This window comes from Protopterus annectens, chromosome 1.part1 (assembly GCF_019279795.1).
Source record: "Protopterus annectens isolate FY-2018-M chromosome 1.part1, PAN1.0, whole genome shotgun sequence".
Classification (NCBI taxonomy): domain Eukaryota; kingdom Metazoa; phylum Chordata; order Ceratodontiformes; family Protopteridae; genus Protopterus; species Protopterus annectens.
Genome location: NC_056726.1, coordinates 1,125,753,097 through 1,125,771,865, shown reverse-complemented (window position 1 = coordinate 1,125,771,865; position 18,769 = coordinate 1,125,753,097). Strand labels below are relative to the sequence as shown.

The 18,769-nt window shown below is 44.9% G+C and overlaps 1 protein-coding gene across 1 annotated transcript in view; it reads left to right on the top strand.

The window, feature by feature from the left end:
• LOC122815665 (vomeronasal type-2 receptor 26-like) overlaps positions 1-18,769 on the top strand; it is a 191,665-nt gene that overhangs the window by 68,886 nt on the left and 104,010 nt on the right. Inside the window, exons 2-3 of the mRNA XM_044088357.1 lie at positions 17,811-17,897; positions 18,242-18,469. Coding sequence (XP_043944292.1) covers positions 17,811-17,897; positions 18,242-18,469 — 315 coding nt within the window. The remainder of the gene's footprint in view (positions 1-17,810; positions 17,898-18,241; positions 18,470-18,769) is intronic.

Sequence of the window (18,769 nt, the reverse complement as noted above, 5' to 3'; positions counted from 1 at the left end):
CACAGGACACTAAGGATAATCACAAGGCTTTCTTTAGTTATGTTAGGAACCTGGGTGGTAATTCCCAGATATGCTCAGAGGTAGTCCAAAATGTCAATAGAAACATCAAACCCACAGACATTGCCAACATCCTAGCTGACAGGTTCAGCGCAAACTTCTCCCCCCTCCACACTGAAAGGGCAAATATTTATCCCAGCAGAGTGCTGCCCCCCTGACATCTCAGATGCTCAGGTAAGAGCCGCCCTCTCCAAAGCAATAAACACTGCATCAATGGGACCAGACAGTGTCCCGGGCTGTGTCCTACATGAACTCCAAGAAGAGCTACACCCAAACATAAAACTACTGTTCAATCCCAGCCTTACTACAGGATATGTGGCCAAAGAGTGGCGTACAGCAACAGTGGTCCCTCTACAGAAAGGTGGTGCCTCAACGGATCCTGGACACTATCGCCCCATAAGCCTGACTAGCTTGGTCTTCAAAGCTATGGAAAGGATCATCATGGACCTCATAAATAAAGATATTGGGGACCTACAGACACTGGATCATACCCAGTTTGGCTTTGTTAAGGGCAGATCCTGCCTCTCAAACCTGGTTGATTTCTTTGAAACAGTCACCAAGGCCATTGACAAGGGGAAGGTGGTCCACACAGCCTACCTGGACCTCACAAAAGCCTTTGATACAATACCCCACTCGGGCATTCTAGAGAAGCTCACCAGCTTAAATATAAACCCCTATGTCACTAGATGGATTGCACACTGGCTCAAGGACAGAACCTACATGGTTAGAATTGCTGGAGCCATGCCAGACTCCAAATCAGTTACAAGTGGTGTCCCATAAGGCTCAGTCCTGGGACCTCTCTTGTTCGGTATATATTTATCGGAGGTACAGGCCAACACGGAAGGACTGTGGCTGACCAAATTCGCAGATGACTGCAAACTGGCCACCATAATCAACTCTCCAGCCGACACAAGCATCCTCCAAAAGGGCCTCATAGAAACAGACAACTTGTGCCACAGCCATGACCTCAAGCTGAATGCCAAAAAGTGTATAGTCATCCCCTATGGCAAAAAGAAAGTGCCCACAAAGTACCACATAGGTGGTAATCCATTAAGTACAGAAGAAGTAATTAGGGACCTGGGGACCCAAGTTGATAGCAATCTCTCATTTGACAACCACGTGGCCAAAGTGGTTAGAAAAACATTTTATATAGCCCACCTCATCATGAAGGGATTCACATCTAGATCAGGGGAGGACATCGTGCCTCTTTACTCATCCCTCATCAGGCCCATAATTGAGTACAATGCCCCTGTTGGGATGTACCTTACCAAACACCTGCAGCAACTGGAAAGATCCCAAAAGTACCTCACCAAGAGGATCTAAGGGCTCAAACAGATGCCATATGCTGACCCGTTAAAGAAACTCGAGCTCTACTCAGTGGCATACCGCCTGTTCAGAGGCGATCTGTGCCTGATGTATAAAGCCATGTCAAACCCGGAATTAATGGGCATGCTGCACCTCAGAATATCCAAATCCCATCGAGCTACACGCTCGAGAGACTTGAACCTCAGCACTGAAATAAATAGGACATGATGGGGGCACAGATTCATAACCCAGAGGCTCCCTTCACTCTGGAATAAAATCCCAGTCCAGGTTAGGCAGAGTCCCTCATTGACTCTCTTCAAGAAGAATCTTGATGAGTGGATGGGACATCGTAGGTTTACCCCGGGTATCACTTCTGTGTCACTGTTAGACAGAGGCACAGTATACTAACCTCGAAAAAGGGCATAGCAAGATAAATTTACAATGGATGGCGACAGCCAAACACATTCTGGCTAGGTTTATAAATGCCCTAGAGCAGATAGCCTAGTATGAACCTATGAACCTATGAACCTATGTACCTTGTTCCCCATTGGCCCTATGTGCTGTTAATCACCATGGCAATCACAATACTATGGTAGCATGTGCAAAGGTCAGTTGTCAGTCACCTCTATGGTACAGTTGTGGAATATGTGGGTCATGTGGCAATGTCACAGCTGCCACATGTACACAGTCAACCCTCTCCCCTACACATGGACGTACAACACATGTATGAGATGGAACCACATAGCCAAACTGGGGACTAAGCACTCTGAACCCAGTACTGGCATAACCTGTCAGGTGGCATGAAATACTTCAGTGAGTACAATACCAGTCTGATGTAGACCTACACTGACAGCAATACAAGCATGTGAACACACTGGGCCATTCGTGGAGCCTAAGAATAGCATCCTGCCTGAGCGGCAGACACCTCTGCAGCTGGCACACAGGCATACGTTATGCCAGAACACATCATGCATAACACATAGCACACAAATCCTGTGTGCCAAACAGTCACAGCCTGTACGGCTAGACAACACACCTGCTACAGTTGTGTTAGGTACCTTTATTGTCCATTAAAGTGAAGTCACGCTCACCAGGCTGGACAAGGTGAAGGTCACAGTGATATGCCCGTGGGGCACTATGGTCCACCACATAACACAAGCATACAGGTCAGTCAGAGGCATGGACACATATGACTCAGTCATTGTCCATGCCACTATGGCTGACCTGTGATGTTCCTCCCTGGACTACATGATAGGGAACATGGAAGGGCTCTCTGAGCATGTGGCACAAGCTGGTATGACCCTGACCTTGGTTGGCATCATACCCTCACCAGGAATGCTGACGTATTACTGAATGCTGATGAATTACTGTAGCTACAACACCCTAGCTAAAAGGTTCCTAGCATGTAGTCACTGCATTGCTATGGAACAACTTGTTACCACTCCCACAACAGGTGAAAACATGCAGCACCTGTTCATCAACAACATGTAGACTATATGTCCCAGACCAGATGTGTATCCCTCACTGCTAAGTTGATACCATCTACATATCACACTGTATATACACATACCACATGCAGCACCTGCACAGAAGACCACAGTCATAATGTTATCCAGTGCAAATACCATGTATTCACATGTGGCAGGCGTCAGACATGGTAACTATTGAATGTGACAGGTACATATGTGTATTTGGCACACACATACATCATCTGTGTCCATTGCCATTACTGGTTTAATCAATGTCATGCATTATTGTGAACAACAACCCACACACATGGGCATTCTGTGTGACAAAAACACACGTGGCATGTCTGGAATCCAAAGCCATAACTAACTGTGCTATGACAGTAGTGAGAGACGCAGTAGCAGAGCGTGCTGTTTGCATTACTGGGAGATTTGCCCTCTTCCGCTGTACTTGTAGGGTGCTGATATCATCTCTGTGTAGAGATTGGAATATGCAGCAGCTGGTGTGTTGACCTGGTTGGCAAAAGGGTCAGTTTTCTCATACATGTAATTGCACACACACTACTTTCACCCTCTCCTACACACACTTGCAGGATTCAAACCCCTACCTATCTATGTTATGACACTCAAAACAGACGCATTAACAGAGCTCGCTATTCGCGGTATTGGGAGGTTTATCTTCTCCTGCTATACTTATAGGGTGCTGACATCATCAGTGTTTAGAAAGAGGAATGTGCATCCTGTAGTGTGTTCTCCTAGTTGCCAAAAGGGACATTTTGTTCATACAGACTTGCACACACACTAACCCCCTTCACACATATTGAGCATTTACAGGATTCAAACCCCTACTTAACTATGTTATGACACTTGAGATGGACGCATTAGTAGAGTGCATTATTCGCATTTGTGGGAGGTTTTCTTTCTCCTGCTGTACTTATAGGGTGCTGACATCATCAGTGTTTAGCAAGGGGAATGTGCATCCTGTAGTGTGTTCTTCTAGTTGCCACAAGCGGACATTCCTTTCATACAGACTTGCACACACACTAACCCCCTCCACACATACTGAGCATTTGCAGGATTCAAACCCTTCTCTAACTATGTTATAACAGTTGAAACGGACGCATTAGCAAAGAGCACTATTCGCATTACTGGGAGGTTTCCCTTCTCCTGCTGTACATATAGGGTGCTGGCATCATCAGTGTTTAGAAAGGGGAATGTGCATCCTGTAGTGTGTTCTCCTAGTTGCCAAAAGGGACATTTCTTTCATACAGACTTGCACACACACTAGTCTCTTCCTCACATACTGAGCATTTGCAGGATTCAAACCCCTATTTAACTATGTTATGACACTCGAGACGGACGCATTAGCAGAGCACGCTATTCGCATTAATGGGAAGTTTTCCTTCTCCTGCTGTACTTATAGGGTGCTGACATCATCAGTGTTTAAAAAGGGGAATGTGCATCCTGTAGTGTGTTCTCCTAGTTGCCAAAAGGGACATTTCTTTCATACAGACTTGCACACACACTAACCCCCTCCACACATACTGAGCATTTGCAGGATTCAAACCCCTACCTAGCTTATGACACTCGAGATGGATGCATATGCGGAGCGCGCTATTCGCATTACTGGGAGGTTTCCCTTCTCCTGCTGTACTTATAGGGTGCTGACATCATCAGTGTTTAGAAAGGGGAATGTGCATCCTGTAGTGTGTTTTCCCAGTTTCCAAAAGGGACATTTCCCTCACACAAACTTGCACACACACCAACCCCACTCACCCCGACACACACTGAGCATTTGCAGGATTCAAACCCCTACCTAACTATATTATGATACTTGAGGGAGATGCATTAGCAGAGCGCACTATCCAAATTAGTGGGCATCTGCTCTCCACCAGAAGTATTTATAGGGTGCTGACATCATTATTTCTACAGAGGTATGTACATCTAGTACTACCTGTCAGGTGGGGGATAGCATATATATGCATATGCAGCCACCTACGTCAGGGTCAGATATGCACATCGCACTGGCAGGTTATGTTTTATACCATGCTTCATGACCACAGGACCTGTAACACACAACATAACAAGTCCTGACCACCCCTCCCATATCCAGGACACACACTTTGCTTCCCTGGGAACAGTGCCAAGATATGCAGGTGTTCACATACACCATTCCAGTTGTTAACGTCAGGTACAGGCATATTGTGTGTGGGAACTACTCAGGCCTCTACAACATTACCCTACAGCCACTACAATTTGTGAGTCCATGTGCTATGGCAGAACCACTCACCACAGCCACAAGGGGCAATACATATTGCACCTGACCATCTACAACATGAGCACTCCCTGTTCCACACCAGAGGTAGACCACCATTGTTGATATCTGACCATACCCACCTTTCCCTGGCCATCCATATCCCATCCCCACCCCCAGGCAAGGTTGTCACTGCAAACAAACTGTATTTATCAAAAGCAGACTTTACACTTGTGAAGACTGGGGTGGAAGACGTCAAAGGACCCATGCTGGGGGAGTATACAGGCCACTCTGCATAATCCTTGACAATTGCATTCTATGAGCATGTGGAAGGTTTGCATTGATCATGCTATCCCAAATATACCCATGACTGCTCCACAACAGGACACCTGTCAGATGTACACCAGCCATATATGAGCTGTCCAACAGACAGAGTGAGCTAATACATTGCAGAGCAGTAGCCCACAGAGGGAGGACATCTCTGAACAGTACCGGCATGACACTTCAATCCCTCATAATCATCATGACACAGTGTTGACAGTGAAATTGTCCAGACAATGCAGATAAGGCTCCCCTCAGTCTGTTATTGATGCCCACTTACTGTTAGAGGTCCTCAGCAACCCTCTTCCAGCACACACCAACAACATGGCTGTGGCTTAGCAAATTCAAACCCTGGGATCTCCACTGTGTCCCTGCTTGACAGAGGCACAGCACACTAGCCTCACATGGTGCCTTATGTGACCTACTTTACAGTGGCACAGTAGCCTACTGTACTGGGGAGGCAGACACCAAGCACACTCTGGCTAAGCTGTCATTCCCTAGGGCAAACAGCCTAGTGTTGACCTCTACACCCATATGTTTAATTGTCAGATGCACATTATTTGTTGCTGATAGACTGTTTGCAGGTCTTTATTGCCATAGCATTCCCTGTTTGTATGAACAACTTGTGTATCTGTGGAAGATGTTTGCATATGGGAGGGATCCACTGTATCATGTATGTCTTTGTAGTCATTTAACTGTGTGCACTGGCCAGATTGCTGTAATGTGGTTGGTTCCTGGAATAACACGTACAAATACCAGATATGTGTTGCCAACTGCTAAACTGAGATTTGGCCTAAGTGTGTGAGCATGCCCAGTTCAGCCTTCCCATGGCATGTTGTCTGACATATGTCTCATTTATCAAAGTGTGCGAGTATGCCCAGTGTGAGCTTTCCATATGTTGAATTCTGCAGCCCACCACATTTGTGGATGAGTGTGAACTTCAACAAATATCTCCCGTTTATCGTTGTGTGTTGTGTGTCATGTTGTGTAGTTACTGTCCAACTGCTTTGTTTGTGAACACAACAGGGATTATACTGTGCTTGCAGGGTTTGCATGGGATACTTTGCATACAGTTGTCAACATCCTTTCATATTGACCTAACACTGTAGTACCGTATAGTGTACTGGTTCAGTACTTTCACTGTGGTGGACAGTATCCTGGGCTTTAGTCCTATCACTGCTTTACATTTCCATAGTGAGCACAACAGCCTGGTTAGGGGTCAGTTTTGCACATCTGACCATGTTGCATTATGTTCAGATATGAACTACTTAAACCAGGCTTGTCCAACATTGGTAGTGTATTCCACAACATAGGTGTACATTTGCAAACACTAGCGATGTGCCCTAGGCCATTTCTAATGCTAGTCGGAGAGTGTGTTTGTCCTTCGACACACATTGTAAGTGGAGTTTGCCATGACATATGTCATGGTTAGTATACTGTGCCTCCATCTACCTGTGACATAACAGTGATACCAGGGTAAACCTACAATCTCCCATCCACTCATCAAGATTCCTCTTGAGGAGAATCGATGAGTGACTCTATGGATAACCTGTACAGGGAGTTTACTCATGAGTGAGGGTGGCTTCTGTGTTATGGATCATGCAGTACAGCTTGTTCTATGTATGTCAGTGCTGGGGTTCAGGTCTCTCATGTGCATAGCTCACTGCCATTCAGATTGTACAAGGTGCAGCATGTTCATTGATTCCAGCTTGGACATGGCTTTATACATCAGGCACAGCTTGCCTCTGGGTGGGCAGTATGGCAGTGTGTGTAGCTGCAGTTTGTTTAATCAGGCAACACATGGCATCTGTTCAAGCTCTTCGATACTCCTGGTGAGGTACTGTTGGGGACTTTTCAGTTGATGGAGGTATCTGCTGAGGTACATCCCACAGGGGCTATTGTAGTCAATTGTAATGCTGATGAAGGATGACTGCAGAGCCACAATGACCTCCCCTTATCTAGATCTGACAACCTTCATGATTAGGTGGGTATATGGTATGTTTCTGTAATCACTACAGCCACATGTTTGTCCAATGCATGATATCTATCACCTTGTGTCCCCAGGTCTCTCATTACATGTTAAGTACGTAATGGGTTAACACCTATGTGGTAATTGGTGGGCACTTACTGTATATCCACGGGGGTTGACTATACACTTTTCTGCAATTAGCTTGCTGACATGGCTATGGCACCAGTTGTCTGTTTCTATGTGGCCCTTTTGTGGGATGCATGTGTCAGCTGGAGGGTCAGATATGGTGGGCAGTTTGTAGTCCTCTGCAAACATGTTCAGACACAGTCCTTCCATGTTGGCCTGTACCTATGGGACATATATACCAAACGAGGGAGGTCCCAGGACCAAGCCTTGTGGGATGCCAGTTATATCTGGTTTGTAGTCTGACATGGCTGCAGCATGTCTGACCATGTCAGTTCTGTCCTTGGTCTGGTTTGCAACCCCTCTACTGACATAGGGGTTTATATTTAAGCTGGTGAGCATATCTATAATGAACATGTAAGGTATTGTATGGAAGCCTTTGCAAGGTCCAGCTATGCTGTGTGGACCACATTGCCCTCATCAATGACCTTAATGACTGTTTCAAATGAGTCAAACATGTTTAGGGGCAGGATCTACACTTAAGAAAGCCACACTGGGTAGGGTCCGGTGTCAATAGGTCCCCAATATCTTTATGTCTGCGGTACATGCTGATCCTTTCCATAGCTGTGCAGACCAAGCTTCTCAGGATTCTGGGGTGGTAGTTTTACTATCCATTCAGGCAACACCTTTGTTGAGAACGACCACTGTTGTTGTACACTGCTCTTTGGGTACATATCCTGTGGTAAGGCTGACATTGAGCAGTAGTGTGATTTGGCATTCCATTCTTCTTGGAGTCCATGTTGGACTCAGCCCAGGACACCATCTCATACCATTGCTGCTGTGTGTTTTGCTTTGTAGATGCTGGCTGTTACCTCAGCATCTGCAATGTCAGGGGGCCAGCAATCTGCTGGGATAGATATTTTGCATTCTGGGGGTTGCACTGCACCTGTCAGGATGTATGTTGGCAATATGTGTGTGTGTTTGGTATGTTGTTTGTAATATTTGTGTGATTCAGAGCATATCTGTGAATTCCCAACACGGTTCCTACCATCAGATGAGGAAGCCTTGGGATTATCCTTAGTGTCCTGTACAATTTGTATCTTCATAGGTTCTTAGGTTCATACTAGGCTATCCACCCTAGGGCATTTGTAAGCCTAGCCAGAGTGTGTGTGGCTTTCGCCACCCCTTGCTATGTGAATATTATGGCCATTTATGATTTGCTTTGCTGTGCCTCTGTCTGGACGTGACACAGTGAAGAACCCCAATGTAAATCTACGATCATCCATCCACTTGGCAAGATTCCTGTTGAAGAGTATCAGTGAGGGGCTCTGCCTAACATGGAGTGGGATTCTGTTCCAGGGTGTGGGGAGCCTCTGGGTTATGTATCTGTCCCTCCAGCACATCCTATTTCATTATGTGTTGAGGTTGACATCTCTCACTCTCACAGCTCTGATGGCTTTGAGTTTTCTGGGGTGGAGCATGTCCATTACTCCCGTGTTGGACATGGCCTTGTACAACAGACATACAATGCCTCTGTGTAAGCAGTATGTGACTGCATTCAGCTGGGGTGTCTACAGCCAGGCAGCATATGGCATATATTTGAGACCCTTTATCCTCTTGGTGAGGTACCTTTGAGGTCTTTCTAACTGCTGCAGATGTCAGGTAAGGTACATCCCAAATGAGGCACTGTACTAGATTATGGGTCTGATAAGAAAACAGTATAGGGGCACAATGACCTCTGTTGACGTAGATGTGAATCCTTTCATGATACTGTGTCCAATATAGACAGTCTTCCTAGCCACATTGGCAATGTGAGTGTCACATAACAGGTTACTGTCCACTTGTGTCCTTAGGTCCCTGATTACTCCTTCCATACATAATGGTTTACCACCTATGTGGTAATTTGTGAGTACCTTGTTTGGTATTTGGTGGGACATTCATACTGTCCTGTGTCTTCAGGACGGCTGGGTGGGGTTTCTGTGTGTGAGAGTGTGGTCTGTAGCATGCTACAGACTGTACAGCAGTCTTGCCTACTGTTAGTTGCACATGGGTGGACTCCAATGCCTTGTGCATTGTCAGTTACCTGGACGTATGGGTGTCTGTGCTGAATATGGATACTCACCCTCCTTTTATGTTTTGTTCCAGGTTTTGGGGCCATAACGCATGATATGTGGTTTAACCTGGTAGTGCTGGTGTGCTGTCAGGAGGCTTGCAGCAGGTTTCTGTCACTGCACAGACATCGATGTTCTCCATACTGGGGAGGGCCTCGGGAGCATGCATATTGAGGTTTACACATCTGGCATTGGTCAGCATTACCCTTATGTTTCTTTCCACTTATATTTTCTAGGGTGGTGGGTTAGTCTTTTCAGCCTTGCCTACGAAAGGCTCTATGGAGGTGGCAAAAGCCTTATCCAATATCCAGACGCCCAGGGGTAACAGGTGCAAGCCATCCCTGGAACAGCTGCGTGGCTTGTCAAGCATGACATCCCAAGCAGACAGACATTGGATCCCCTTGGAATGACACCAGTAATTGTGCCACTTGTTATAACTGATCATTCTGTGTTTGTACTGTGGCATCATTCTTGGTGAGGGTAGGATGCTGCAAATGGACAGTGTCATACTGGCCTGGACTACATAATCGGAGAGCTCATCTATGTCTCTTTTCATGTAGTCCGGGGAGGTACATCTCAGGTAATTCACACCAGCATGGACTATGACTGCATCACATTTCTACTTGCTTTGGGGTGACCTGCATACTTGTGTTATGTGGCGTATTGTAGCAGCCTACAGGCAGCTTACTGTACCCTTTCCCTTGTTCAGTCTGGTGTGCGGGACAGCAGCGTGTCTCACTATGGAGCCACCTATTACAACTGTATCAGGCATGTTGTTTCTCCTTCTGGCCTGTGACTGTTTGGCACACCAGCTTTGTGTACTATGTGTTGCATGTGCTATGTTTGGAGGTTGTTTGATTGGGTGTCTGCTTTGGAGGCCTCTGTTTGTGTGGTGTGTTTGTAATTCGGGCCTCCAGGAATGTTTTTCTGTGTTTATGTCTTTGGTTTGCAGTTGTGATAGGTCTATGTGGGACTGGGTTTGTGGTGTGTGTGGTTACCTTCTCCTGCTGACTAATTTTGGGAGTACTGAGTTGAGGGAGATCAGCCTCCAGTTTGGATAAATGGTTGCATCTCTCACATATAGTTGTATTTCTTGGGGGGAGTTGGGGAGTTGAGGGTTGTCTGTGTACTTGGGGCAGGTGTAACATTGCCTCAAGATTCACAGATTCAACTTGTTGTAGCTGGCCTTAGTGGATTGTATGTGTGGACATATTTTATTGCCATACTACTGATCAGTGATTACTTCACCCCCCTCTCACCCCCTAAATGGCCCATCTCAATACTGAAAGATTGCCAAATTCCAGTAATAACGGCCACACAGGTACAAAACGCACTCTCTAAAGCCAAGAATACAGCATCCATGGGACCAGATGACATCCCGGGCTGTGTACTACATGAAGTACAATATGAACTGGCACCTCACCTAAGTGTCATGTTTAATCATAGCCTCACCTCAGGTTTCATGCCCAGTGAGTGGCGCAGAGCTACAGTTATCCCAATCCACAAGGGGGGATCCACCTTGGATCCCGGAAACTACCGTCCCATCAGTCTGACAAGCCTTATCTGCAAGGCCATGGAGCGTATTATCATGGAACTTATAAACAAAGACATTGGCAACCTTCAAACACTGGACCCCACCCAGTTTGGGTTTGTGAAGGGCCGATCTTGTCTCCTGAACCTGATTGACTTCTTTGAATCAGTCTCCAGAGCCATGGACAAGGGTAAGGTGGTCCACACAGCCTATCTAGACCTTGCCAAGGCCTTTGACACCATCCCCCACTCTGGAATCATAGATAAACTTACTAAGTTGGGTATTAATCCCTATGTCACCCAATGGGTTGCTAAATGGCTTACTGATAGAACCCACACTGAAAAAGTAGCCGACTCCAAATCCAGCTCCAGACAAGTGACAAGTGGAGTACCTCAGGGTTCAGTCCTGGGGCCGCTCTTGTTTGGCATCTACTTCTCTGAAGTACAGGTCAACACTAAGGGACTCTGGCTAACAAAGTTTGCAGATGACTGCAAACTGGGAGCCATTATTGAATCCCCAAATGATGTGGATACTCTACAAAGGGCCTTACAGAAACAGATGCTTGGTGCCAGAGCCATGGGCTCAAGCTCAATGCCAAGAAATGTATTGTTATCCCTTTGGGAAAAACATGTATCCATGAATTACCATATAGGTGGCAGTACACTAAACACAGAAAGTGTGATAAGAGACTTAGGGACACAGGTGGACAGTGGTCTCACCTTCGATAACCACATCGCCACAACAGTCAGGAAATCCTTCTATGTGGCACACCTTATCACGAAGGGCTTTTCATCCAGAAAAAAGGAGGTCATTGTCCCACTGTACTCATCCCTCATTAGACCCATTATAGAATACAACGCCCTATTTGGTATGTACCTCTCAAGACATCTGCAACAACTGGAAAGGCCTCAGAAATACCTCACTAAAAGAATCACAGGCCTAAAGCAGATGCCCTACGCTGACCACCTTAAAAAACTCCAGCTATACTCTGTCACATATCGTCTACTCAGAGGCGATCTCTGTTTAACATACAAGGCCATGTCAAACCCAGAGCTGTTGGACATGCTACACTTAAAGAAATCCCAATCCCTCAGAGCTACACGCTCCAGGGATCTAAGCCTTGTCATCACAATAAACAAAACATGCTGGAGGGACAGGTTCTTGACTCAGAGACTCCCCAGACTCTGGAATAGATTGCCCATACATGTCAAGCAGAGTGCCTCTTTGGACCTCTTCAAGAGGAACCTTGACGTTTGGATGGGAGAAAGGAAATTCACCCCAGGGATCACGTCAGTCGCCCTGCTAGACAGGGGTCCAGGAAAGTAAATAATGTGGGAAGAAATAGCCAGGAAATTGTTATGGCTAGGCTTGTATAGGCCCTAGGGCTGATAGCCTAGTACCAACCTATGAACCTATGAACCTATAAACTTCTTTTTTTATGTTTGCTCTATCATGTAGTAGCTTCCTCATTCTCTTGCATGGTTTGGTAATGGCTGGATTCCACCATGCCAGATGCCTGCATGTATGGCATTGTGTCTTGTTTTAATTTAGGATTGCATAATCCAAGCATTCCTGGCAGTGTTCATGGAATGTCTGTATAACAGGTTCTGAGGTGTGGCCCATATTTTGCACCTGCACAGGGCCTTTAATGGATTCCACATCAGTTTGGAGGAGTGCAACTTTTGCTTTACACATGTTTTTCACTGTGGTTTTCTGGCCAGGGAGAGTGGTCAGGATGTGTATATCCAGTGTGATTACTCTATGGTCTGGTCTTACCAGTGAACAATACACTTCTCATCTTGCCATCCAGTACCCATGTTGCTGATTATCACATCCAGTATGCTTACCCCTCTTGTGGGAGTGGTACGTTGTTCCTGGGCATTTTGGTTTATGGATTCTATGAACCTTTGTCCTACAGTGTTGAAGCTAGTATAATGCTCCCTGTCTATGTCTGGGTATTTTCAGTCACCCAGTATAATGTGGTTTGGAGGACTTGATATATTCATGTATTCCAGCATAGGCCAGGTGCAGTTCCTGGTGTTAGGACGGTAGTCTGTAGCAGGCTATAAACTGGGAGGCAGTTTTAGCCACTGTTACTTGACCATGGCTAGTCCATGCTGCTTCTTGTTGTAGTACCAACATGGGGGTGTGGTTATCCTTGACAATTATTGCTAGTCACCCTCCTTTTGTAGCTTGTTCCATGTTTTGAGGCTGTACAGCACAGTATGATGTGTAACCTGGTAGTGTTAGGGTGCTGTTGTGAGCCTTGACCCAGTTTTCTGTTATAGCACAGATATCAACATTCTCCATACTGGGTGAGTTTAGACTGCATGCATCTTGCTGTTTAGACTTCTGGCATTGGGTAGCATTACATCTAGGTTCTTATCCCTTCTGATACCTATGGAGGTAGGTTTGTGTTTTGAGCCTTACCTATTCAGGGCACGCTGTGGGTAACAACAGCCTTTGCCAGTATCCATACGGCCTGCACTGAAAGGTGCACGCCAGTCCTAGCAGGTGGAGCATCATGTCATGCTCAGCATGTCATCCCAGGCTGGCACACATTGGATCCCCTTTGACTAACTGCAATACTTCAGCCAATTATTGCAATTGATCATCTCATTGTTATATTGTGGCATGATGCTTGTTGATGGTAGGATGTTAGTCACGGTCCTCAGGTGTGCATATAGTACATGGTGTTACATTACTTAACACATGGCATTCATGCCTCAGGTGGTGCTACAGGGCTGCCTCTGTCGGATGCGCATATTACACTCCCTGTACATGTTTGTGAGCAGGTCATGTCATTTTAGGCATCCCTGTTATTATTTGAGTGAGTCAGAGGGGGTATCATTCCCAGGGTTCCTACTGAGCCAGTGTATGTGCTATGCGTTGCCTCTTTGCCAAGGCCAGGGCATACTGGGCACGCCTCCTTCTGCCTACTGGGGCAGGCTCAGGTTGTTCCTCCTCTGAGTCACGCTCTGCCTGTGATGGCCTTGGCAATGGTGGGGGGCTGTTTGGCCCAGCCCTATGCTGGTCCTGCTGCAGCTGTTTTCGCAAGATCATATTTTTTTTATTTATTTATTTAATTTATTTAACATTTGTTAACCGGGAAAGTCCGACTTGGAACGAAGCCAATTTTCAGCGGAGGCCCGGGGAGAAAGGCTCCAGATGCATGTCTTTGTAACATGGGAGGAAACCGGAGCACCCGGAAGAAACCCACACGAACGCAGGGAGGACATGCAGACTCCACACAGAAGGCACCCCAGCCGAGAATCGAACCAGAGAACCTCTTGCTGTGAGGTGACAACGCTACCACTGCACCACTGCGCCGTCCTATAATGTAGCATAGCACATACCATGACAATTTGGGTACATGTAGTTGGTGTGTACTGCAAGGCTCCACCAGATGTGTCCAGACACCAGAACCGTGACTTGAGCAGCCCAAACACACGCTCTATTACATTACTTGTTTGTGCGTGTGCCTCATTATGGCGTTCCTGTTCAGGTGTTTGTGTGTTTCTGATGGGTGTCATCAGCCACGGCTCCAGTGCATAACCTGCATCCCCCACTAGGTGTCCGTGTGGGATGTCCCCATTGGCAAATGTCTGGTACAGCTGCGTCAAATGCCAGATGTGAGAATCATGGTAGCTCCCAGGGCAGCCAGCACACACATTCATTGTTATGCCCTGGGCATCACACATGACCTGGCAGTTGATGGAGGGGAAGCCCTTGCGGTTAATGTAGGCCCTACCCCGCTCACCGGCTGGTGCTTTGATGTGTATGTGCGTGCAGTCTATTGCACCCTCTACCTCAGGGTATTCCACTGTTTGCTGGAAGAGACGGATATTGCTGGCCAATACCTCACGGGCATTGGGAAAATATACATGATCACCGACATGTGCCGACATGGCATCCAGGAACTGGTGCAGTACCCTGGAGGCTGATGCCTGTGATATCCCCGTCATATCACCAGTTGGTCTTTGGAAGGTACCTGTTGCTAGTATTCTTAGGCCAACACATACCTTGGTTTCCACTGGGATGGGTTCCCCTCTGTTGGTTCTGTGTGTGAGGCGTGGCCTGCACAGCTCAACTATTTGCTGCAGGAGCTCTCTGTCCACTCTATAGCGCTCTACTATCTCCAGCTCATGTAACCCGTGGTAGGTGACCCTGGGCCTGTACACTCTTCTCCGTCTCCTCACTGCGGGTTGTCTGGCACCATCTGCATTGTCACCACCCTCAGCAAGTCGCCTATGTCTCATTATGACAGCTATGGCAGCCCCTAACATTTCTGCTCTGAGTTCAGCTTTTTCAGTTTTTACTTCTAATAGCTTACTTCTGTCTTGCAGTGTCTCTTGAGAGAAACATCCTGCACTGCTGTTTGCAGAGTTTTAAGTGCTGGGCTGAGCTACTATTCTGCCTGTGTAATTGCCTGCTTCTAATTGTTTTCACCTGTTAGCTCCAGCAGCAGTATTCCCTGCTAGCTTCCTACGAATTCTGTTGCTTCCTTTTTCTTTTCTGTTTCCTCAGGGGGGAGCAGCTTGCATACCAGCAGAAACACGCTCACAGTGGCTTACACACGTGCACACATGCTTACACGGTTCAGAATCTGCTCATTTGGGTTAAAATGTGCGCACACCAGTGCAAACAGTATTAAACATCTACCAACAGGCTCCCACATGCTCAGTCTGCCTTACACGCGCGCACACTGTCCTACTCGCATTTCATGGCACGCACACGTGCGCATGCACGCCCAGCAAGAAACTTTGGTGTAGGCAACAGTGTACACCTTCCATTTCTTGACTTTCCCATGCTTATGTTGTGGCACTCCTCTTTCCATGATATGTGCCTGACATCTGTCATGTAACACTGACCTCCAATGAACTGCATTTCTTTCTGCCATTCCCCCCTGTGATGTCACCTATCTCCTACTCTGTTCCTCCCCCTTATGTACCTCTTACACTACTCAGAATGTGCTCATTTGCTATGTGACAGTGGAATTCAGTATCCTAACACTCATTTGCATCAGATTGCTTACTAATGCTTAGCTACATGTCTTAGACTCAGCTTCCCCCCTTAGCAACCACTAAATGGTGGCCATGTTGTTTTTGGTCTGCTGGTCCCTGCATTGTAAATCCATGTATTGCATAAGACCCAGATTTGTGGGTTTATAACCTTCATTTTTATGTTTTATAGCGCAGCCCGTTTGCGCAGGGCTGCGCTGCATTTAAACACCGGCGATCGTCGAAAAAAAAAAAATATTTCTCATATTTGCATCAGGGTACCTTGCCAATGGCCACATATTTGGCCATTGGCATGCTGCCTGACACATATGCACCCTTTATTTGGAGCTGACATGGCTCCATTGTGTTTTTTGCAGAAACGTACTCAGTTGTCAACTGAGTACATTTCTGCAGCTAAAACGGCTCTTACACGGGCTGCTTTGGGCTTCCAGGATCGCTAATCTACCTCATTTCCATGCTATTCGGCTGCAAGTGAGGTGATTAGCATATCCATGCCCACTCCGTGTAAGAGATGTTTTAGCTGGTCTCTTACACGGACTTTAGGGCTGTTCCTGGATCGCGAAGGCTGCATGGAGTCTTACACTACTCTTAGACTCCATGCAATCCTTCGTGTATCCTGCCCAACAATTAAGCAACCTTTTAGCTGCACTTCAAAAAATATATTTTATTTGTTTCAGTGTGTATTCTGCACCATCTTCTATATGGTTAAAAGTGAGAGATATTTAAGGAAAAGAATATGCCAATTTAGAAAATGAAATAAGAAAAAAATATATAATAATCTTAGTAGACACAATTGTGTGTGTGTGTGTGCGCTTGTGTGTGTGTGTATGTGTGTGTATATATATATATATATATATATATATATATATATATATATATATATATATTTTCTTTTTCTTTTTTTTTAACAGGATTAGAGCAGGTAATATCCATTATCAGAAGGGGCTCATGGGAAAATAAATTAAACGTCATGAGCTCATTTGGTAATTAAAAGTGAGCACAGAACAATTATATTACAGTCTTTTTTATTTCAAATGCTTTCAAAAATGACTCCAGCAAAATTGTAAAATGCTTTGTGGTTGTCTAATATTTATTCAGTTCTTTGCACTTTATGAAGTGCAATGAAATTATTTAATTTCATTGTGTTTTTTTATTTTTGAGGTTTATAATTGTGGAAAGATTTTAATTTCAATGTCTCATTGTATGTACGTGCAATAATTTTTTGCTTTTCTATTTTCTATTTGAAACAACCTTTGATTGCAACAGTACACTAAATTGTTCTGCATAGAATATCTTAGGCAATATTATGTTATTATAAGCTCTGACTTCACTAATCATTTTGTTCTGCATTTAAGTTTAAAATGAATTTATTTGGCTGGTCATCCTACACTCACATGGCTGCAGTTTCAGTGAGAGGCGTTTTGTAATATTTTCTTTTTCATGGGTTGTGAACAGTCTCTTGACATAAACTGTAGGAGAAGGAAGTACACTGGCATATGGCTTTTCATTTTTACCCACTGTTGCTCAGCTCAGGAGCTTTGTAGATTTAAGTGACTGTGAGGGAGGCTGGCAGTTAGTAACTTGGATATCTAATGATTTTAGTACTGTGTCTGATACTGAAAACTTTTTTTTATCTTTAATACTTGGATCAGGTTATAGATTATGATGTAAAACAATTGTTAAATGTAACTTATGCTAAGATGATTCAAATTAATGTATATAAACATACAGTGCCACTGGTAAGTCCACTTTTACTTACAGCATTGAAATGTAATGCACAAAAACAAATCTGGAGTTAGAGGGCTTATTAACATAATAAGGATATCTCAGCATGCTCACACTGCCTTACTAGAATATCAGTTGCATTGCAAAATAATGATATCAATGTCCATGTGGATTAGTGCATTATCCCAGTTAACAAATGCAAAAACAAGTAATTAAATATTAATTACTGGGAAATATAAATGGTAGTATTGATCAGCATTCATTATGGACCTAGCTGTTTCAAGAAGTTTTCTATTAAAACTAATAATAAAAATGATATTTCAAGTAGAATAGCTTTGTTATTCTTAACTATTTCAAGGTTCTTTACCACCTAAGGAAAGTACACTTCAAAGACATTGATGGAGAAGACTTCTATTTTGATGACAATGGTGATGTATCTTTTAGGTCAGATATTGTTAACTGGCAGTTAACTGAGGCTGGTTCCATGAAAATTGTAACTGTGGGGTGGTACAAGCCTCATCATCTACTGAATCAGCAATTCATCATTAATACTAGTGCCATCTTGTGGAGTGGAGGACACTCAAAGGTTAGATAAGTATCTTTGCATTTGCAATTATTTGTCTGTTAATCACACTGTTTGAACTTTTATCTTTCTTTTCTGCATTGCTGATTACCAAAAGTATGGAGGTTTAGGCAATCCAACATAGAATATAGGTATTTTTTGTGAATAGAAAAGTGGCAAAATATTCTAGCCATCTGACACAAAGTATGCAGAGATGCAAATGAGTAACTCTACCTAGAAATAATTTTATCCGCTAAAAATTTTTCTTTATTATTATTTTTTTATTATCAGTGACTCACTTTAAAGCATTTTACACTATCTCTG